This window comes from Leucopleurus acutus (assembly GCF_964270905.1).
Source record: "Leucopleurus acutus genome assembly, chromosome: 3".
NCBI lineage: Eukaryota > Metazoa > Chordata > Mammalia > Artiodactyla > Delphinidae > Leucopleurus > Leucopleurus acutus.
Window position 1 is genome coordinate 9837130 of NC_139145.1, and position 21135 is coordinate 9858264.

General features: G+C 57.9%; 2 protein-coding genes across 5 annotated transcripts; one reads left to right on the forward strand and one right to left on the reverse strand.

Moving 5' to 3' along the window:
- The first annotated feature begins 1690 nt into the window (after positions 1–1690).
- HOOK2 (hook microtubule tethering protein 2) lies at positions 1691–12864 on the forward strand. 4 transcript variants are annotated; one of them, XM_082834923.1, is made up of 22 exons: positions 1691–1818; positions 2339–2424; positions 2494–2566; positions 3519–3569; positions 3659–3791; positions 3886–3953; positions 4458–4520; positions 4844–4924; positions 5021–5181; positions 5266–5406; positions 6641–6842; positions 7136–7246; positions 7924–8011; positions 8395–8464; positions 9170–9307; positions 9401–9488; positions 9687–9721; positions 11685–11767; positions 11847–11950; positions 12117–12227; positions 12296–12367; positions 12456–12864. In XM_082834923.1, the coding sequence occupies exons 1-22, from the start codon at positions 1774–1776 to the stop codon at positions 12603–12605; spliced, it is 2154 nt and encodes a 717-aa protein (XP_082691049.1). In that variant the 5' UTR covers positions 1691–1773; the 3' UTR covers positions 12606–12864. The 4 variants fall into 4 exon arrangements, with proteins under 4 accessions (XP_082691049.1, XP_082691050.1, XP_082691048.1 ...); XM_082834924.1 differs by having other exon boundaries at positions 11850–11950; XM_082834922.1 differs by having other exon boundaries at positions 9401–9721.
- Positions 12865–15328: 2464 nt separating this feature from the next.
- Positions 15329–19214, reverse strand: BEST2 (bestrophin 2; the record flags this gene model as incomplete). Its single annotated transcript, XM_082834935.1, has 9 exons — positions 15329–15752; positions 16220–16374; positions 16570–16650; positions 16738–16890; positions 17071–17148; positions 17489–17643; positions 17739–17972; positions 18820–18914; positions 19063–19214. 9 exons carry the CDS (start codon positions 19212–19214, stop codon positions 15329–15331), a joined length of 1527 nt encoding a protein of 508 aa, XP_082691061.1.
- Between the last annotated feature and the right edge of the window lie 1921 nt (positions 19215–21135).

Here is a 21135-nt window from a genome sequence, read left to right on the forward strand (position 1 = left end):
AACATCAAGATCCCTGCGGGTTTTGCAAGTATTGGGGACCCCACTCCCAAATATTTGGCAGTCCTAGCATGTCTCCCAACATTGGGCAACCAGGTCCTCTCACAAATAATCCCAGCCTCCTCTCCTTGGAACAGCCATAGCTCCGGCTCACCTTCCACTTCTGCCTGGTGGCAGGGGGGCCCCGCTTCCCCTTACTGGCAGCACCCTCGCCTTAGTGGGTGCGGGATAAGGGAATCAGCGGCGGCTGTTCTCACGCCCGCCGCCGTTAAGGCAGCCTTGTCCGGAAGCCGGCACTGTTGGCCCTTGTCCCCTTCCTCCCTACTCCCCCCCACTCCACTCTACTCCCAGGGGATGGAGGCTGAAAACAACTCGGAAGGGGACGTGGGTGTGTAGACGAGCCTCCAAGGCCCCTGCGTGCGTGCAGTTGTGCGTCTGAGTGGGCTGTAACCTGGAGTCTGGTGCTAGAGTGATTGTGTTCCTGCGATGGTGCGGGGAGCGGAGGAGTGCGGGGGGGAGAGGGGAGCTGTAGTCATCCTGCTCAACCCATTCGGGGGCAGGGTCGCCGAAGCCAGACTCTGGGTTGGAGGGAGCAGCTCCCCGCCCCTCAGACCTAGACCCACCCCCAAAGCAGAGTCCGCCCCTCTCTCTGGGTACAGCTAATAACCTCTAATTACTGCTCATTACCTCGCCCGCTCCGCAGGGGAGGGACTGCCGGGGAACTCAGGCGTCAGAGGTCCGGTGCTTTAACCCCTCCCTTAAAGCCGGATCCACCCAGAACCTCTGTTTCCTCGCCTGCGAACCGGGAATTTAAAGAGCACTTGCTACCTAGAGTCGTGGAGATTTCAACCATCTATATATTTAAATCGCTTAGCGCAGAGACTGCATTTTGTAGGCACCCCATAAATGGTGGCTGCGATTTTATTGTTAACTAGTATTGTTAGCACTTTCCTTTAAGCCCCCTTCACTGCCCAGACGGGGTCTCAGAGTGGGCCCATCCTTTTCCCCGTAGGCCGCGTTCCTGCTGTCTGGGCGCCCCGGGTGGGCCGTGGCGATCAGGGCGGCCCTGTCCTGGGTTCTGAGGGAGGAGGGCCCAGGCGCGGGGCTCAGGGAGGGGAAAGGGCAGGGAAAGCTCAGTGGAGGACGGATCCAGGCTAGGCAAATAAGTCTGTCCGTTACCTAGGACATGTGTCTGACCCATCCTGCCGTCGACTTAGGACCCAAATCCCCTTGTCTACCCCTAGGCAAGACTATCAAGTCACCTACACTGGGAAGAACCCTTTAGTGTTGTTCCCCCTCCAAGTCCATAGAATATATTAAGACCTGCCCCTCTCCTGCGCAAAGGCTCTGATCATAATGTGGCTAGACAGCAGAATTTCTTTCAGCCGAAGGGAAGGGAGGAGAATGCGCCTGTACAACAGGGTGGGGCAGCTCCGCCTCCGATGAAGAGGAACGACGGTGAAGTCTCCGTTACCCCAAAAAGAGCTCGGGGAGGAGGGGAGGCGAAGCCACCCTTGGGATGCGCAAGGCTGGCCCAGACTGACCCCTAGCGGCAGGCTGGCGCCCAAAAGCTTCCCGGATCTAAGATGGAGGGTCTGAAGCCCAGAGCTGGTGCCGGGAGGAGATCACGTGTCCAGGGCGGGGCCTGCGCTTAGGGGGCGGGGCGGCGCTCTAGGCCGAGCGGGAGGTCGGGGCTGCGGGCGCTCGCTGGTGGCTGATCTGGACGCCGCTGCGGTGGCAGGGCTCCGCGGCCGGGGTCGAATCCAATCGGGAGCCATGAGCGTGGACAAGGCCGAGCTATGCGGGTCTCTGCTCACCTGGGTAGGTCGGGGGCGGGGCCAGGGACAGGTGTACGCCCTCTCTTTTCTCCCGGTAGCCCCGACCTTGGCTCTGTGCACCCTTCCGTCCTGGGGCAGGGAGGAGGAAGGGGTCGTCGGCCTGCCAGGCCGTTGCACTCTGGCCTGAGCATCTGACCCGTCAAGTAGCAGGTTTCCGTGTAAAGAGCAGGTGAGGCCACGCCCCTTGGTGGCTGGGTCATGTGGGGCGAGGGCACAGGTGAGCTGGCCTGGTCACGTGGTGCCTATGGGGACCAAGTGACTCGCGGTCTGACCTCGCCTGGTCGCGCGGGGTTTGTTGGGCAGAGGTATAATGAGGCCACGCCCCCTCCGGTCCGTCCAGGTGAGCAGAAGCCACTCCCCCACGGAGTTGGCTTGCTGAAGCAACAGGCCAGCCCCCACCCAGGACGTGAGGGTCCTGCTGACCGGAAAAGTCTGTAGAAGGGGTTTTGTTCCGTGGTCCCAGGCCCTGATAATGCCTGTTGCACTTTCCTCTCCCCCACCAGTTGCAGACGTTCCATGTCCCGCCCCCCTGTACCAGCCCCCAGGAACTGAGCAGTGGCCTCGCAGTAGCCTATGTGCTGAACCAGATGTGAGTGGGGCTGAGGGGGAGGGTCCCAAAAGGGTCCCCCAGCAGCTCATCCCACCTTCTCACCCCCAGAGACCCTTCCTGGTTCAACGAGGCATGGCTCCAGGGCATCTCAGACGACCCAGGTCCCAACCGGAGGTTGAAGGTGACAGGTGGACTCATGAATGGGGGACAGACTGGTGAAGAGTTGATCAGGGAAGGGTCAGTTAGACATGTCCCGGGTGATGGACAAACAGATCTGGACAGGAAGAGGGACAGATGTATGGTGACCAGCCAACTATGTATTTATTCCTTCATTCTTCTATTAAGCAGGCCTGGGTGTGCAGCAAGGAATAACTCATACAAAACCCTGCATACACAAACATTAACATTGACTTCCAATGGCAATTAGCTCTATGAAGACAATAAAAGCTGGGCCACGAGAGAGAGCAACTGAGAGTGGGTGGGTGGTTACTCCAGATGGGCTGATCTCCATGTAAGATTTGGAGGAATAGCATTCCAGACACAGGGAACAGCAAATGCAAAGGCCCTGAGTTGGAAATAAGCTTGGTGTGATCGAGGAAGGGCAGGGGGGTCAGAACAGAAAGCAAGGGGGCAGGAATGGTAGATGAGATCATCAAGGGCCTGGCAGGCTGGAGCAGGGAAGATAGATTCTATTTTAAGTGCTGTGTAAAGTCAAGGAAGGATTTTAGTAGAGGAAAGACACAAACCTGGCTTGGGCTTTAAAAAGCTCCCTCTGGATGCTTGTAGAGAAATGGAGGGGTGGGCAGCAAGAGTGGAAGCTGGTGCAATAATTCAGGTGAGAGATGATGATGGCTAGGGCCAAAGTGTAGTGGGGCAGGTGGTGAGAAGTGACTAGATTCTGGGGACACGTGAACAAGATGGGCAGGTGGGTAAGAAGGGCAGGCAGCCAGACAGGTCACTCCTAGGAGAGGGGACATACAGACAGAGAATGGGGCTAAACAAGATGAGATGACAAGGGATTGGGAGGTGAGACAGAGAAAAAAAGAATGGGCTAGACAGATTCAGGGTGGGGGCTGCTTGGCCCCTTCTGGGGGGATTTGGGACCCTGGACACAACTCCTTGCCCCTCCCCAGGTCAACAATCTGAAGACAATCTTACAGAGCCTGGTGGAGTACTCCCAGGATGTGAGTAACTGTAAAGGGATTTAGGGGGTTGGGTTGGGAGGAGGGGGGATCCGTCAGCCCCTGATACCCCTTCCTCCTCCCATCCTCAGGTCCTGGGGCATCCCATTTTGGAGCAGCACCTTCCAGATGTGAGCCTTATTGGCGAGTTCTCCGACCCAGAAGAGCTTGGCAAGCTGCTTCAGCTGGTGCTGGGCTGTGCTATCAGTTGCGAGAAGAAGCAGGGTATGGGAGGTTAGGGGATCCCTAGGGGAAGACCTGAGGAAACGCTTCTTGCCCTTCCACCCTCCATCTCAGTCTCCCCCACCTTGACCCCCAGAGCACATCCAGAGAATCATGACACTAGAGGAATCAGTTCAGCATGTGGTGATGGAAGCCATCCAGGAGGTAGGTGGGTATGCCCACTGTAGCGAGGAGCTTCAGGGGAGGGGACATCTCCAAGGCAGCTGGGCACAGGCTCTGCCCTGGTAAGGCCTGGGCTCTGTCTGGAACTCAGCTGGCCACATTTCCCTGTCCCATGTGTCTGCCAGCGCCCCCCAGCTCTAAGTCACAACCTAGCACACTAAAAGGGCCAGGCCTCGGAATTCCCTGGTGGTCCAGTGGTTAGGACTCAGCGCTTTCACTGCTATGGCCCGGGTTCAATCCCTGTTTGAAGAACTAGGATCCCACAAGGCGCGCAGTGTGGCCAGGTGGCCGGGGAGTGGGGAAGGACCAGGACTCCCTGCGTGCTGGACACATGAGGCGGCCTCTGGGCTGGGGTTATTGGGGAGGACTGGCTTTGGGGACAGGAGGATGGAGTAGTTCTTAGTCTGGATTGTAGAAGCCTTGGAGGCTGCCCTCAGAGGGCCCAGTTCATCTCAATGTCCTCCCACTGCACCCCCCCCCCTCCAGCTCATGACCAAAGACACCTCTGACTCCCTGTCACCGGAAACATATGGGAACTTTGATAGCCAGGTAAGGGGTGGGGACCTTGTTAAAGGTCCGACCCCATTACTGATTTTCAGGGCTACCTAAGGAGCAAGGGCTTGACCTTAAGCCTGTGAACCACTCCCATCCTCCAGGGTCCTATCCTCTTCCCTTGCCAGGTCCCCAGGGTTCCTGAATTGCCTTTTCTCCAGTCCCCTCAGGTCCCAGCCCTCTCTTCTTAGATCTTGAGGGTTTCTTGGCTCCCTCCTCTCTGTCCCTGAAGATCCCATCCTCCGTTTCCCCATTTTCCTCCCCTGGATCCCTGAGTTTCTTGTTTCTCCCCACCCTCCCCCCTCAACTCCTCTCATCAGTCCCGCAGGTACTACTTCCTGAGTGAGGAGGCTGATGAGGGTGACGAGCTGCGGCAGCGCTGTCTGGACCTGGAGCGGCAGGTGGGGCCGAGGTGGGGGTCCACAGGTTCTCCCAGGGCAGGGCCGCCCTCATAGCCCCTCTCCCAGCTCCGGCTCGTCTGTATGCCCTGCCCACAGCTGGTACTCCTGTCAGAGGAGAAGCAGAGCCTGGTTCAGGAAAATGAGGTGCTGAGGGAGCGGGTGGGCCGGTCCGAGGGTGAGGGTGCCACCGGCCTCACCTCCAAGAAGCTGCTGCTGCTGCAGTCCCAGCTGGAGCAGCTGCAGGAAGAGAACTTCAGGTATGGTCCGTTGGGGACAGGGCCAGCAGGCCAGGGGACTGGGGCAGGCACAGTCCCTTCATGTGACGCTTCCCCCACCCCCAGGCTGGAGAGCGGCAGGGAGGACGAGCGCGTGCGCTGTGCTGAGCTGGAACGGGAGGTCGCCGAGCTGCAGCAGCGGAACCAGGAGCTGACCAGCCTGGCCCAGGAGGCACAGGCCCTGAAGGATGAAATGGATGAACTTCGGTGAGTGGCAGGTCCCCACCACACACCCCCATTGCCAGAGTGCCCCTCTGATGCCATAGGACCTCTGTAACCCCCAAATTCCTAGTGGGCACCCACAATGCCCTGTTGACTCCACCGCACTATCCTGGAATCCACCTTGTCCTCTGGACAACACCAAACTCCCTGGATCCATGGTGCCCCCCCAGGACCCCACAGTGTCCCCCTGTTATCCTACATTGTATCCCACATACCTTAGAGCAGGGGTCACAAACCCCTGGGCCACGGACTGGTTCCGGTCCACAGCCTGTTAGGAACTGGGCCACACAGCAGGAGGTGAGCAGAGGGCGAGAGAGTGAAGCTTCATCTGCCGCTCCCCATCGCTCCCCACCGCTCTCCATCACTCGCATTACTGCCTGAACTATCCCCCTAGCCCCCGCCGGTCCGTGGAAATATTGTCTTCCATGAAACTGGTCCCTGGTGCCAGAAAGTTTGGGGACCGCTGCCTTATAGGATCCCTGTGACCCCAGCAAGCCTAGGGGGTCATAATGCTCCCCAGACCCCACTGCACCATTCTGGGACCCATCATGCCCCAGCATCCCATGGTGCCCTTCAGGACCCCACAATGCAATAATTTTGCCCCTGGTGACCCCTCTGTCCCCCCATCACATGACTGTACCTTCTTATGACTCCACAGCATCCCTGCAAGCACAGAGTGCTTGGTAGGCCCCCATAGCACCCACCCCTCAACCTCACTGTGCCTTCTGTTGCCTCAAAGGGCTCCCCTGTGACCCCCATGGCATTCCTGTAATGTTAAAGTGCCTAATGAGCCCCTACCATACCTTCAAGAGCCCCACAGTGCTCTGCCTCAAAGATCCCCCATGACCCCACCACGGCCCCTGCACCCACAATACCCTTGTTAGGCCCACAGCTACATCATGACCCCAAAGTGGCCATGGGGGCTCCTCAGAACCTCTGGGCCCCATCATTCCCCCTGTAACCCCACAGTCATTTTTGTGTCCCCCAGATTCTGATTTTGACCCTGGGCTAACCATTGATGTTTAGGGCTCCCTTTATGCTCCCTAATGATTCCCCCAACGCCACCAGGCCCCGCTGACCCCTGACCCTCATGACCCATCACCTTGAACCCAAATGCCCCAAGGCTGACCTGACACCTTCCCCTGCCCTGAGGGCCTCGCATCCAGGCTGAACCCTTGACCTCAGACCCACCTCCTCTTCCCATTGCCCCCGCCCGCAGGCAGTCGTCAGAGCGTGCAGGGCAGCTGGAGGCCACGCTGAGCAGCTGCCGGCGCCGCCTGGGCGAGCTGCGGGAGCTGCGGCGGCAGGTGCGGCAGCTGGAGGAGCGCAACGCCGGCCACGCAGAGCGCACGCGGCAGCTGGAGGAAGAGCTGCGCCGGGCCGGCTCCCTGCGCGCCCAGCTAGAGGCGCAGCGGCGGCAGGTACGGGCGGGGGCCTGGACCTGGACTGGGGTGGGGGCTTCTCTTGGCCGGCCGCTGACTTTAGCTCACCCTCAGCGTGGTGCTAAGTCCTTCCACCCAGCGTCTGCTCCCATTTTTATATAGAGGCCACACCCTTTAGGCCAGCCAGCTCTTCCCTAGGCTTGTAAGCCCCACCCCTTAAGCCTCCTCCTCCAAGTTCCCTCAGCTGGTCCCTCTGGCTCCGCCCTTTCACCTTGTACTCAGTCCCTGCCCCCCTTCCCACCCTGCTGTCCTCTCCCCTCTCCTCTGTTTAGGTTCAGGAACTGCAGGGCCAGCGGCAGGAGGAGGCCATGAAGGCCGAGAAATGGCTATTCGAGTGCCGCAATCTGGAGGAAAAGTATGAGTTGGTGTCAAAGGAGAAGGAGGTGAGGCTGAGGTCCCTCCACCCAAGCCCCACCCTGCCCATCGTGGCAGAGCCCATTCCCTAGGACAGCAGTCCCCAACCTTTATAAGATTTTTTTTTAAGGGAACTTTATTATTTTTATTTATTTATGTTTTGGCTGCGTTGGGTCTTCGTTGCTGCACGCGGGCTTTCTCTAGTTGCGGTGAGCGGGGGCTACTCTTCATTGCGGTGCGTGGGCTTCTCACTGAGGTGGCTTTTCCTGTTGCAGAGCACGGGCTCTAGGCGCACGGACTTCAGTAGCTGTGGCACGTGGGCTCAGTAGTTGTAGCTCACGCGCTTGGTTGCTCCGCAGCATGTGGGATCTTCCCGGACCAGGGTTCCAACCTGTGTACCCTGGATTCTTAACCACTGCGCCACCAGGGAAGCCCAGCAGTGCCCAACCTTTTTGGCACCAGGGACCGGTTTCGTGGAAGACATTTTTTCCACGGACTGGGGGTTGGGGGCAGTAATGCGAGCAATGGGGAGCTATAGGGAGTGGCAGACGAAACTTCACTTTCTTGCCCATCGCTCACCTCCTGCTGTGTGGCCCGGTTCCTAACAGGCCGCGGACCAGTACTGGTCTGTGGCCCAGGGGTTGGGGACCCCTATCCTAGGAGACTGATCCAGCCTCAAGTGGCCTGTTGCATCCCGTCCCTCCAGCGGCTGCTGGCAGAGCGGGACTCCCTGCGGGAGGCCAATGAGGAGCTGCGCTGCGCCCAGTTGCAGCCTCGCGGGCTGACCCAAGCCGGTGAGTTGGAGGCCCATCCCAGGGCCTGGGAGATGGCTGGCCTGGCCTTACCTGGTCTGGTGTGCTGTTAGGGCAGGCAGAAAAGGCAGTGTCCCAGGGCTTGTCTGGGTTGGGGGCAGAGCTAGGCCACATTGGAGGGAGGCTAGAGTGCAAAGAGGTGACATGGGCCGACAGAAAGCAGGGACTGTCTATCGGGGCTCTGGGTGGGGCAAAGGCAAACCCAGGCCAAGGATCATGGCTCCTTGTCATGCCAGGGGTGGGGTTTGGGTCAAGTCAGGCTTTTGGCCGAAGTTGAACCCCCAAAGATGCTTCTCGGAAAGAGGATCCTAGGGATGGGGACAGAAACTGTGCAACCACCTGAAGACTTTTCACACATTCTCCAGACCCTTCACTGGATCCCACCTCACCGGCTGTGGAAAACTTAGCAGCCGAGATCCTACCTGCGGAGCTCAGGTATCCTGGGGTCACTCAGAGCTCTGGCCCCACTGGGGCCTGCCAGTGCCCACCCTCAGCCCCGTCCCCAGTACAGGTATTTACCGCTAGCCAGGCCTGCTCAACTTGGTTCCCAAGTCCTAGCCGGGCTTCTAGGCCCACTCACTCCTAATTCTGCTCTTACCTGGCCAGGGCTCTAGCCCTATTGGTGGCTCACCTCTTCAGGATCCGTCCTGAGTGCACAAATTAGATCCAACCCATCTGTCTCCACTCCCCAGGCAAAAATCCTTTGCTCCAGCCCTGCCCACATTGGGTTCTGCCCCCAGGATACAGCCCTGTCCTCAGTATATTCCCTGCTAGGTTCACTGCCCTGTGCGCTGCCCGTAAGAACTCCCACCCCAGCTTTTCACTTTTCAGTGTCTTACTTTACCGGCAGCCGCATCTCAGTGTTCTAACCCTCTCCTGTAGCCCCACCCTTCCCTGGAGCCACCCCTAGACCCAGCTCATGGCCCCGCCCACTTTGCCCCCCCAGCCCCACCGGCGCTCCGCCCACCCATGCCTAGGCGCTGTCCCCTGTACTCTAACCCTACCTCAGGGTCTGGCTGGGCTCTTCCCCCAGGACTCTATCCCTCTCCTGGCCGCGTCTGCCCAGTTTCCCTGCTGGAGCCTTGGTAGGCCTGAGTGGTGACCCATCTCCCGCACTGCTCACTCCTTCCCGGTCCGCAGGGAGACGCTCCTACAGCTTCAGCTGGAGAACAAGCGCCTGTGCCAGCAGGAGGCGGCCGACCGGGAACGGCAGGAGGAGCTGCAGCGCCACCTGGAGGAGGCCAACCGCGCGCGCCACGGCCTGGAGATGCAGCACCGGTGAGGACCCACCTGGCGGAGGGGGGCCTCTCACACGCTTGGAGGGGGGCTGAGGGCGGGCGCAGGCACTAAGTGGGCCCCCCAACCCCGCAGGCTGAACCAGCAGCAGCTGTCGGAGCTGCGGGCCCAGGTGGAGGACCTGCAGAAGGCCCTGCAGGAGCAGGGGGGCAAGACTGAAGATGTGAGTGCCCACCTCCTCCCTGCCTGGCCCTCCTTTGTGTCCCCCAATAACCCTTCTCTCTCTCCCCCCTGCTGCCCGATGCCCCGTGAAGTCCATTGTAAGTACCTTGAGCCCAGGGTGGCACCCCCTACCCTCAGTCTGGAAAGAGGTTGGGACCTCTGGAGCCCTCACTCACCCAGTGCCTCTTCTCTCCTCCAGTCAACCCTGCTGAAGAGGAAGTTGGAGGAGCATCTGTGAGTCCCAGAGTGGGGGTACTCTTCGTGGGGGAAAGGCTGGGGCAAAGGTGTGGGAGGTGGATCCGGTGTCGATGGGGAGTTCTTGATGAGGAAAGGGAGTCTGACAGGTCAGCTCAAGTGGGGCCTTATAGACTAAGGGAAGGCATATGGAATGTTTTGGGGGAACAATGGGGTGCCACAGAGGAAGTTGCAACAAGGTTGTGTGACAAAGTAATAGTCACCTTTTACTTTTGCATTGTTAAAAAGGAAAGGTTTTTTTTGTGTGTTTTTCATTTTTGGCCACACTGTGTGGCTTGTGGAATCTTAGTTCCCCTACCGGGGATTGAACCCGGGCCCACATCAGTGAAAGCTCCGAGTCCTAACCCCTGGACTGCCAGGGAATTCCCAAAAAAGGAACTATTAAAAAAAAAAGAAAGAAAGAAACTATTTTAAATAGCTATCACATTTATAGTTTAAAAACCAAAATGTATACCGAGCTATACAGAAATAAAGGGTATACATCTGAGTCCTCCCTCATTGACTCAGTTTCCACCCCATTCCACCCTCATTTCTATTAGTTTATTATGGAAATCCTTCCAGAATTTTTAAAGCAGATCCAAATGAATATGAATATAGATTTTTACTATCATTCCTTATTTACACAAAAAGTGGTGTAATATGTGCACTTTGCTTTCCCTACTTAACAAGTTAACTGGAGAAATTTCTCCTTAAGAATAAATAAAGGAGTCCTTCTTTTTTTTTTTTTTCAAATATAGCAGCCTTTGTCACCTGGGGTTCCATAGGGGAACTAGGCCTTACAGAAAATTATTTTTGTGACTATTTTCTCAGTTCTGCCAAGGATGCAATGAAGCTAAGGCCGACCTGGAACACAGAAAGTTATTTCCTTACAGAGGATGGATACCTGGAGGCATTAGGGCTTAATTCTCCTGTAGAATTCTGGTCCAGAAGGTCTGGCCTATAGTATTTTTTGTAATATCGTAATGTGTTTAACTCATTCTTTCTAGGTATTTGCAATTTCAAGCAATGTAACAAAGTAAACCTTATATAGGCATCATTTTGCTTGTGTGCAAATATACACAAAAATGCAATGGGTGGCTCCCAGGGTACATGCCTTTGTAATTTTAGTAGACATAGCCAGAGGTTCACTATTAGATGTTACACCATGTTCCGTGTCCAACACATGATAATAGCCTCACCTACAGGAATCTTTGGGGTTTTGCCACAGGTGGCAGAACTGTCAATTATTAGCTTGCATTTCCTTTCCTGTTTTAAAAATGTTTAAAATGTTTAATTTATTTTTGGCTGCGTTGGGTCTTTGTTGCTGCACGCGGGCTTCCTCTAGTTGCAGCAAGTGGGGGCTACTCTTTGTTGCAGTGCGTGGGCTTCTCATTGCGGTGGCTTCTCTTGTCGTGGAGCACGGGCTCAGTAGTTGTGGCTCGTGGGCTCTAGAGCACAGGCTCAGTAGTTGTGGCGCACGGGCTTAGTTACTCCACAGCATGTGGGATCTTCTCGGACCAGGACTCGAACCCGTGTCCCCTGCATTGGCAGGCGGACTCTTAACCACTGTGCCACCAGGGAAGTCCCATATTTCCTTTTGTTTTATAAGAGATTTGCATTCCAGAAAGATGCCTGGCTGCTGGGTAGAGAATGGAACTGAGGGGTTGAGAGTAGAGGGGGCTGGCAAGGGATGATGGTGCCTGGACCAGCGAGTGGGCTGTGGAATGGGGAGAAGTGGACAAATGGGAGGGCTGGTCCAGGGCCCACCTGATGAGGGGTGTAGAGGGTTGGGACTCTGATGGCTGAGGAGATGGTGGGGCCAGCGCACATAACCCCCAGGCTTGGGGTCAGGCAGAAAGGTCTGCAGGGACACTTCTGGCTGGCTGGGAAGGCTGTGGCCACCACTAGGAGAAAAGAAATGGGCCCAGAGCTCAGCCTACTGCTGCCGGTCCCCTGCCCACAGGCAGAAGCTGCATGAGGCAGATCTGGAGCTGCAGCGGAAGCGCGAGTACATCGAGGAGCTAGAGCCCCCTGCCGATAGCAGCAGTGAGTGGGACTGGGTGGCCGGCTGGGTGCAGGGAGCCCCAAGCTTGGCACAGAGCTGAGGGGCCACCTGTTCCCCCAGCAGCCCGGCGTATCGAGGAGCTGCAGCACAACCTGCAGAAGAAGGACGCGGACTTGCGGGCCATGGAGGAGCGGTACCGCCGCTACGTGGACAAGGCGCGCACAGTGAGGACGGGCGCTGGGTGCCCTACACGCCTTCTGCCGAGGCTGCTGCCTCCCATTGGTTCATGCCTCCTGCCCCCACACCTGTCATATCTAATCATGTCACAGACTTTTACACCACGGCCTGTGAGGCCAAGGTCACCCTGGCTGTGTCTTCCCCAACCCCTAGGTCATACAGACCCTGGAACCCAAGCAGCGGCCACCTGGGGGGGCTCCTCCGGAACTCCACACCCTGAGGATACAGCTCCGAGAGCGGGATGTCCGCATCCGGCACCTGGAGGTGGGTGTCCTTGTCCCTTCTCACTGTCCTCAGCATATCCAGGTCCTTGACTATTGCCTCCTTAGCAGATGGACTTTGAGAAGAGTCGAAGTCAGCGAGAGCAGGAAGAAAAGCTGCTCATCAGTGCCTGGTATAATATGGTGAGTGCACCGTTGCCATGGCTGAAGTATTGGGTGGGCATGGGGGTCCTGTGGGCTCACCTGACCCCAACTATGCCTCTCCCTCCAGGGCATGGCTCTGCAGCAGCGAGCCGGAGAAGAGCGGGCACCTGCCCATGCCCAGTCATTCCTGGCACAGCAGCGGCTGGCCACCAATGCTCGCCGCGGACCCCTGGGACGCCTAGCACCCCTGAACATGCGCCCCACTGACAAGCATTGATGGATCTCAGGATCCTGCCACCTGTCCAGCCAATCAGGGCTTAATCCACCCTGGATTCCCCTGACTCACATGGGGCCCAGCATTATGCCTCAGCCAGTTGCTTGAGAGCCTTGAAGTCATAATCTCTGCCCTTTTCTCTCCCAGGTGGGACGAGAGTGCAGGATGAGGCGGGAGGCAGGAATGGGCCTATTCTTTTTAGCAATGTGATTCTTATTCTTGATTTTAGTGAGCTGCCAGGGGAGAGAGTGATTTTATATTTGAGAAGAAAGATAATAAAGACTTTCAATCTGACTTGGCTGGACTCTGGGCTCTGAGGGGAGGGAGAGAAGGTAGGCCAGGGGCTCAGGTCACTGCTTTTAAGAAAATCCTAGCTTGTGTTCTTACTAAAGTGTGAGTGACCGATAGCACCCAGTAGGAAGTTTGAATCATGTTTGTATCTGTGTAACTGTATGTGTGTGTGGTGGGTTTTGAAGAAGCTTCAGACAAAAATCCCTACCTCAGGAAGCTGTCAATTCCAATGGAGACAGATAATAAACAAAATAGATAAAATATTTGATGTGAGAAGTGCTACAGAGAAAAATAAAGCAGACAAAAGTCATGGGGATGCAGGAAGTGTATTTGGGAGGTGGTGATTTTTTTTTTTTTCTTTGCGGTACGTGGGCCTCTCACCGTTGTGGCCTCTCCCGTTGCGGAGCACAGGCTCCGGACGCGCAGGCTCAGCGGCCATGGCTCACGGGCCCAGCCGCTCCGCGGCACGTGGGATCTTCCTGGACCGGGGCACGAACCCGTGTCCCCTGCATTGGCAGGCGGACTCTCAACCACTGCGCCACCAGGGAAGCCCAGGTGGTGATTTTTAATAAAAGGCCAGGAAATGAGGCCTCACCAAGGAAGTGACATAATTTTTTTTATTTTTTTATTTTTTATTTTTTGCGGTACGCGGGCCTCTCAACGCTGCGGCCTCTCCCGTTGCGGAGCACAGGCTCCACATGCTCAGGCTCAGCGGCCATGGCTCATGGGCCCAGCCGCTCCGCGGCACGTGGGACCCTCCCGGGCCGGGGCACGAACCCGCGTCCCCTGCATTGGCAGGCGGACTCTCAACCACTGCGCCACCAGGGAAGCCCTGAAGTGACATAATTTAAGCAGAGACCTGCAGGAGGTGAGGGAGGGACCATGTAGGTATCTGGGGAAGTGATCCAGGCAGAGGGAATAGCATGTGTAAAGGCCCTGGGACGAGACCTTGCTCGGTGGGTTAGAGGAACAGTGAGGAGGCCAGTGTGGCTGGAGTGGAGTGAGTGAGGGGAAGAGTGGAGGGAGTCAAGACCAGGCAGACTGTCCAGGGCCTTGTAGGGTGTGTGGATTACTTTAGCTTTCATTCTAAGTGAAGTGGGAGCCACAGAGTGTTCTAAGCAAAGGAGCGACATGACCTGATTCAAGTTTTCACAGGCTCCCTTTGGCTCCTATGGGAGGAACAGACTGCGGGGGTGTCAGGGCCAGAGCTGAGAGACCAGGTCACTCGTCCAGGTGGGTGGTTGGGTGATAGGGCTCTGGCCGGGGTGTGGACCCTGGAGGAATGGGAAATGGTTGGATTCTGGATACAGTTTGAAGACTAAGCTGATGGGGTTTGCTACTGGGTTGATAAGGAGAGGGGATGAAAGAAAGGAGTTGAAGGTGACTCCCAGGTTTTGTCCTCATCATCTGGAAGGACAAAGCTGACAGAGGTTGGGACAGGTGGGGAGCTGATAGGGAGCTGGTTTGGGGGCATGTTATGTTCGAAGTGCCCGTGAGATCCCCACATGCAGATGTCAAGCAGGAAGTTGGCTCTCTGGGTCTCGAGTCAGGGGAGGGATCCTGGCTGGACTTCTAAATTCGGGAGTCACCTACATACGACTGATGTAAGACCTAGAGAACTGAAGGGGTATCTGAGAGTGCAGGGCCTTGAGGCAGAGGGGTCACTTGCAGAAGCATAAATCGAGGCTGGCAGGGGAATTCCCTGGAGGTCTTGTGGTTAGGACTCCACGCTTTCACTGCCTTGGGCCCGGCTTCGATCCCTGGTCGGGGAGCTAGGATCCCGCAAGCCGCGTGGCAAAAAAAAAAAAAAGAAGAAGAAGAAGAAGAAGAAAAGAAAAAGAAAAACGCTGGCAGGAGAAAGCTATGGTCCTTGGACCGTGGGTCCTACATTGATGAATGAGTAAAGCCCTGGGCACTAATGGGGCCATTTCAGAGAGAATTTGGGAAGAAGTGGGCAGGGCATCATCAAATAATCTGGAGGATTCCTTAAAGCTTACTTAGCATAAATGCCTGGCAGGAGTTGAGTAAAAAAAAAAAACACTAGAAGTTTATTGAGCACCTATTATGTACCAAACACTTTAAAGCCACATTTCATTTCATCCTCACAGCGCATTGAGGTGGGCACTCATATGTCCAATTTGAGGAAAGAAGAAAGGCAAGGCACACTGATAAAAACTTTCACGCAGTGGCGGGTAGGAAGTAGAGATGGTGGTAAGGACCGACAGTTCAAAGATGCTGGAAGAATACCCTGCCCTCAGTGCAGTGCCTGGCCCACAGGAGGCGCTCCAAGCCTCTGTGCCAAACGTAAAGGCGGGACGCAGGCAGGTAAGAAGCGGGCAGGCGGAGTCCACAGGCAGCTTATAAAGCCCAAACCACTGCTTGCGGGCGGTGTTGGGGTATTTTCTCTATCCTTGGGGATCCAGGGTCCAAGGGTCTCAGGTTAGACTCTCCTCCTCCTCGCCAATAGGGCTGGGCACCCAGGGTGGAGCCGGCCCCCGGGGCCCGGGCATTGGCACAACGGTGAAGGGCTCGGCGGGTGGCCTGGGGGCTGGCGGCTCGCGGCCAGCGTGGGGCTCAGACTCCGGCTCCAGCAGGCCTAAGGGCAGCAGCGCGTCACTGCCACTGCACTCTGGGGCCGCGCCATCAGGGGCGCCCGCGCATGCGCAGCTGGCGGCTGTGGATTCCTCCGACACGCAGCTGTTCTTGCGGCGCAGTAAAGACAGGCGCCGGCCCAGCAGGCCTCCAGCGGCCATGCCCGCGCCCACCGGCAGGAGGCGCTGCAGGAAGTCGCCGTGTGCGTCGCTCAGCGGCGCATCCACGCCGTCCTGCCGCTGGAACTGCATGTCCTCCTTGGCCAGCCTGCGGAAGAGACAATGGGTCAGCGCTGCGGCCTCTCTCTTCTTCATCAACAGAGTTGGGACCGAGGAACACTGCTTTTCCACCCCATTGTCCCACTTATCCCAAAAGACCTTGGCTCCTCACCCGAGAGCTTGGCCTTATCCTCTGGCTCTGGCTATGCTCAAACTTAGGCCTCAAAAGGCTAAGTTGGGGCCCTGCCGCCTGTCCTTTGGTATCGCTTCTGGCCCGTCCAGTCCTCATAGACTGTAGCCCTTAGCTCTGCCCCCAGTTAGTGGCCGGGTCCCAGACCTTGACCCGGATCCCTGACCCCTGACCCGTCCTAGTCCTCATGACTTTAGCTCTTAGCCCCGAATCTCCAGGGTGTAGCCTTTAGCCCCGACCTGGTCACCCACAGCCCCTTCAATCAGATACACCCCGCAGTCATGAGCCCCGCCCCCAAGAGGCCCCGCCCATCCCCACTGGCTCACGTGATGTCGAAGGTGGAGCCCTGGAAGGAGGGCTGCTGCAACAGGAAGGCGGTGGCAGCGGTGTAGGGAGCGCGAGCCTCAGCTGCGTCCCAGTATAGGTCCTTCTCCAGCATGGCCAGGTCGTCGTACATCTCGTCCACGGCCAGCATTGACACCTGCGGGCGAGGATACGCAGGGAAGAGTGGGCATGGAACAGCGCCGGCACCGAAGGGTGGACCCCTCTGGACGGGTAGGAGTGTGGTGACCAAAGAGAAGGATGGATCAGGGGCGATGTCTGAGCGAGTCTTAGCAGGGGTGGGGCCAGGGCCGCTTTGGGAGCCCAGGGATGGTCTTAACCGAGAGAGTCTCACTTGGAAGTTGCGGTCGATCAGAAAGTTGGTCTCAAAGTCATCGTCGTCCTCTCCGAAGGGGTTGATGAGCTGCTCAGCTACCTGAGTGGGTAAGAGGAGAGGTAGGTGGAGAACTGAAAACCCCTGCCCGCTCCACCCCTGGAGTCCTGGCCTTGGGGCCCCACCCACCTTGAGCCAGCCCGCGTAGAAGAAGAACTGCAGCAGGGTGAAGATGGGTACGCACAGGTCCAGGTCGTGATCTTTGTAGCCCTGCGCCGGGTCCAGGAACTGGCGACCGATGAGGCAGGCCAGGAAGTAGCTGTACACAGCGATGGTCACCACCTGGGGGAGGGGCAGGACGGAGTGCCAATTCAGGGTTCTCTGGGCCTTGGGGGGTCATGGAGAGACCAGAGCTAGGATCGCGAGTCACTGTGATGGGGTCTTAGCTGGCCCTCACTTTCTCCTTGAGACCAACGCTCCAGGGCCTCTGACGCGGGATATAAAGAGGGACGGCGGGGTTACCTGGGTGTAGACAAGGGGTACGCTAATCCAGTCGTAGTGAAAGAGCATCCCACACTTGGCCCGAAACACAGTCAGCTCCTGGAGGCAGATACACGTCATGAAGGGGCCTGAATAGTGAGCTCACACATGGGGTTTAAGTGGGGGGTGTGTGCCTGGGATGGAGGTGAGTGGTCACCTGGTGGGAGGCGGGCGTGTGCTTCTAGGGACTTCAGGGAGAGTATTTAGTGGTGAGTGTACGCCTAGGAGTACTATGCACCTAGGAGCCGCCCCATAGAGATTTAAGTGTACACCTGGGGGCTGCTAGATAAGGGTGGTCGGGATCCGCCTTGTGGGAGGCGCATGGCAGACACACAACCTCAGGGTGCGTGGGGTACAATTTCCCTGGCATTTGATATGAGTGACCACCCGGAGAGCCCACCTCCAGCAGCAGCTTAAGGGCGCCGTTGTTGCGGATGCGGCCCTCGCGCTGAGCCTGCGCCGCCAGGTTGGAGAACCAGACGCAAGGCACCCAGTACTTGTTGTAGGATGAGTTCAGGTTCTCGAACTTCTTGCGCTCCTCGCGGGTCATAAACCCTGGAGGGGCGAGGTCGGGGGTTATTTGCCCCACCCTCAGTCTTTGCGCCCCCCCGCCCCCCCACCACCCGCGTTCCTTTTGGCCGGAGCCTCACCTGCTTCCACCACGTGGTCTATGGTGGGGAAGCGCTTGAAGACAGCGGTGCTGACAGAGCGCAGGATGAGCACAGCAGAGAGTCCTGCATAGCGCATGAGCGTGCGTCGGTAGAGGCGGCCGCGCTCGTCGCGCCCGTGCACTGTGCCGACCACCACGCACATGAGCGCGTCGGGCAGGGGCATGCATAGGTACTGGTTCCACCAGCGGTGCACCACCAGCGTTACGTAGAAGCCTGCGGGAGAGCCGGGAATGGGAGACTCAGTTGGGACACTAGGGCCAGGGGTTTGGGGTCCCAGGTCATGGGAAGAGGAGTGACATAGGGTCTTCATCAGGAACATGCGGTAGGCTGGATACCCAGACCATGTGGGGCCACCTGAGCTGGGAACCTGGAGATTCAGCCCTGAGGTCAGAGAGGTTGGTGCAGGCTGGATCACCCTGGCTACTTGGATGTCACCTGGGATGGGAGATTAGGATCTCCGTATAGAGGTGGAGACAGAGGGCCCACAGGCAGGTTGTCACCAAAGCCACAGGGAGCCCCGGAGCCAGGGATGTGTGAAGGGGTTGGGCATGGTGTCTAAGTCAGGGAACCTGGGGCAGGCTGGTCACCCCATCCTTGTGGGCCCAGAATGGTGGGAGGAAGGCTGAGGTCAAGTGAAGTCACTGAGGACAGGGAGCTGGGACTTGTCAGAGATGCCCCTCAGGCTGGACTTGAAAGGATGGAGTCATGTGGGGCTCTTGGATGGGGGTCCCTGGGGCTCAGTACATGTGAGGGGAGGCACTAGTAATCCCATGCAGACACAGATGGGAGTCCCTGAGCTGACCAGGGATAAGCCTATGCATGACACGGAGTTCTCATTGGGGGCACCTCAGGGGACCCTCTGACCAGATGACATACAAGGTCTCAGGAATTGGGGCCATACTTGGCCTAAAGGACACAGAAATGGGGATTTGTGGGGGGGGGGCTTTGATGCGGGGGGGGGGGCGTCTCAGAAAGGCAGGAATGGGAGTCTCCAAAAGGCATGAATGGCAATGGGTTTCTCAGGATGAAGGGAATGGGGAACTCAGGAGCGCGAACGCACCGAGCACAAAAGAGACCGGGATGAGACTGGCGTACTGGTCGCAGTAAAGAACGAGCTTCTCAAAGTAGCGCTTCTGCTCTTCGGTCAGCACGAAGCTGCGAGGGAGGGGGCGCGGGATCACGGGCGAGCCCCGGTCCCCCGTTGCAGGTCTCCCTTCCAGCACCTCCTCCGGGGCCGGCCCGGAGCCCTCCCCAAACGCCCCCACTCCGGCCGGCCCTCCCCCCTCTCCCGGGGCCGCCTCACCGATAGGTGGCACTCAGCGCCATGTAGAGCCCAAGGAAACACAGCAGCTCGCGCCACAGAAGTTTGTAGATGCTCCCGCGCCACAGCAGCAGCAGCTTCGAGAAGCCGCCGAAGCGCGCGTTCGCCACGCAAGCTGTGTACGTGACAGTCATCGCGGCGCCCGGGCCGGTCAAGCCCAAGGAGAGGGGGCTGGACCGGACCCGGGATTGGGGGCCGAGGAATGGGGGGCCGGGCCGGGCTGGAAGGCTGCTGGCGAGGGTGGAAAGGTGCGGGGACGACTCAGCTCCGCGTCACTTACCACGCCCGGCCACCTCCTCGGTACCGGCTCTGGCTCAGCTTCCCGTCCCCTCCCACCTGCTCAGTCCTGCCCTAGCCCCCAGCCCTCCTCCCCAAGGCCCTCTGGCAGGCCACTCCCTTCCTTGGACTCCAGGTCCCAGCGTCCGGCGCCGACCTCCCCAGGCCCTCTCCGTTCATCCCCCACCACCAAGGCCCTTGGTCCACCGAGTTAACCCGAGCTGCCCGCTCTGATCCCATACCCCTTACCTGGACGCCATCTACAGCCTCCCCCCCGCTCCCTGAGTCCCTAGCGCCTCAGTTTCTATGTTCCCGGGGCTCCAACTGACTTCCTTCCCTCAAGTCCCGCTTCTGCTTTCCCTCCCCCTACTCCCCTAACGCAGTCTCGGCCCATTCTCTCCCCTGCACTTCCTTTTGAAGCCCTCCAAAGCCAGATCCCCAAGCTTCCAGGCCCCAGGTCCCCCCCCACAGCCCCTCAGCCTCGGGCTGGCTCCGTCTCCTGCACAGCTGCCCCAGCCTATCCCCCTCCCACTTAATCGAACTGGCTCTGCCCCCTCCCTCTTCTGGATCCACCTAGACCTTTCCTCTGTCCATTCCCCTCTAGCCTTCTGAGCCCTCCAACCCTACCCTGAGGACTCAGATTCTTGCCTGCAGACTGACTCGTCCTCAAGGTTCCCTATTCCCCCAGGCCTGGGTCCTTCTCACCTGGTGGCTGGTTCAGGGACACTCAGGGACAGGGAAAGGACGGGCTTCAGGGTTGGGTGGGGCTGAAGCCAGATTCTGTGAAGGAGGGGGCTGGGGAGTGGGCGTGGGTGGCCCCTCCCTGGCCCTCCCCCCTCAGTTGCAGCCTCAGAACTTTGAAGTCTCATCAGTTTGTTACCTGGGGCAGGGGGTGGGGAATTCACCTTGTCCTCCTTAGCTCCTTCCTGTCCAGTCTCCCAGTCAGTCACTGGCAGATCCAAGAAATCTTGGACCTAGACCTGGGGGAGGGGGCAGGAACCCTGTCTTTACCAGACCCAGACATATACACACACTGCTCAGTGAGTCTGGGTCGCTCCACACTCACCTGTAATCACACACAAAGATGCACCTAGAAACACACACCGTAGACCCAGACCCAAATTCAGCTTTCCTCAACACAGCCTCCCACGACCACGGTGACCCAGAAAGCAGTACGCACTGTCACAAAGACTTCCAGAGTCACCAAAGAGACAACACTTAGCCCCCCCCACCCCCATACACAGATATAAAGCAGATGGACCCCAACCCACCAGGCTCTCAGCTCTCAGGCACCCACATAGTGCTCCAAACAGCCACCCAGGAACACAGGGGCAGGGACCCAGGCACCCTGAATTCCTTCATGATCATACTATGTAATAAAGACACACGCAAGGTCACACAACCAGCCAAGTGCAGACCCCAGCCCGACCCCAGAATGCCTTCACACGTGAGCCATCACACAGACGGAGGTAGCAGACATTTATTCCTGATCTCCCCTGCACAAAAACACACCATGGCCACACACCAGATGCAGGAGCACTGCAGCACACAGTCCTGGGGTCAGAGCCGGGTCCTAGGGAGTCCCTTTGATATGCCAATGTAGCAAAGACACACTCATACAACATTGACCCCTCCCAACAGTCCCACAGACCCAGAGGGTCACATCCAGATGGAGTCAGGCCATAACCCCTCATGAAACTCACCTGCATTCATTTGTACATCAATACGTAAGACACACGCTCCCCAACACCCCTTCACTGCAGGCGGCGACGGGCAGGC

Coding starts and splice junctions, on each gene's coding strand:
- HOOK2 (XM_082834922.1), top strand. CDS start 1,774: ATGAGCGTGGACAAGGCCGAGCTATGCGGGTCTCTGCTCACCTGG. Junction 6,843..7,135: donor TAGAGGCGCAGCGGCGGCAG/GTACGGGCGGGG, acceptor TCCTCTGTTTAG/GTTCAGGAACTGCAGGGCCA. Junction 8,465..9,169: donor ATCCTACCTGCGGAGCTCAG/GTATCCTGGGGT, acceptor CCCGGTCCGCAG/GGAGACGCTCCTACAGCTTC.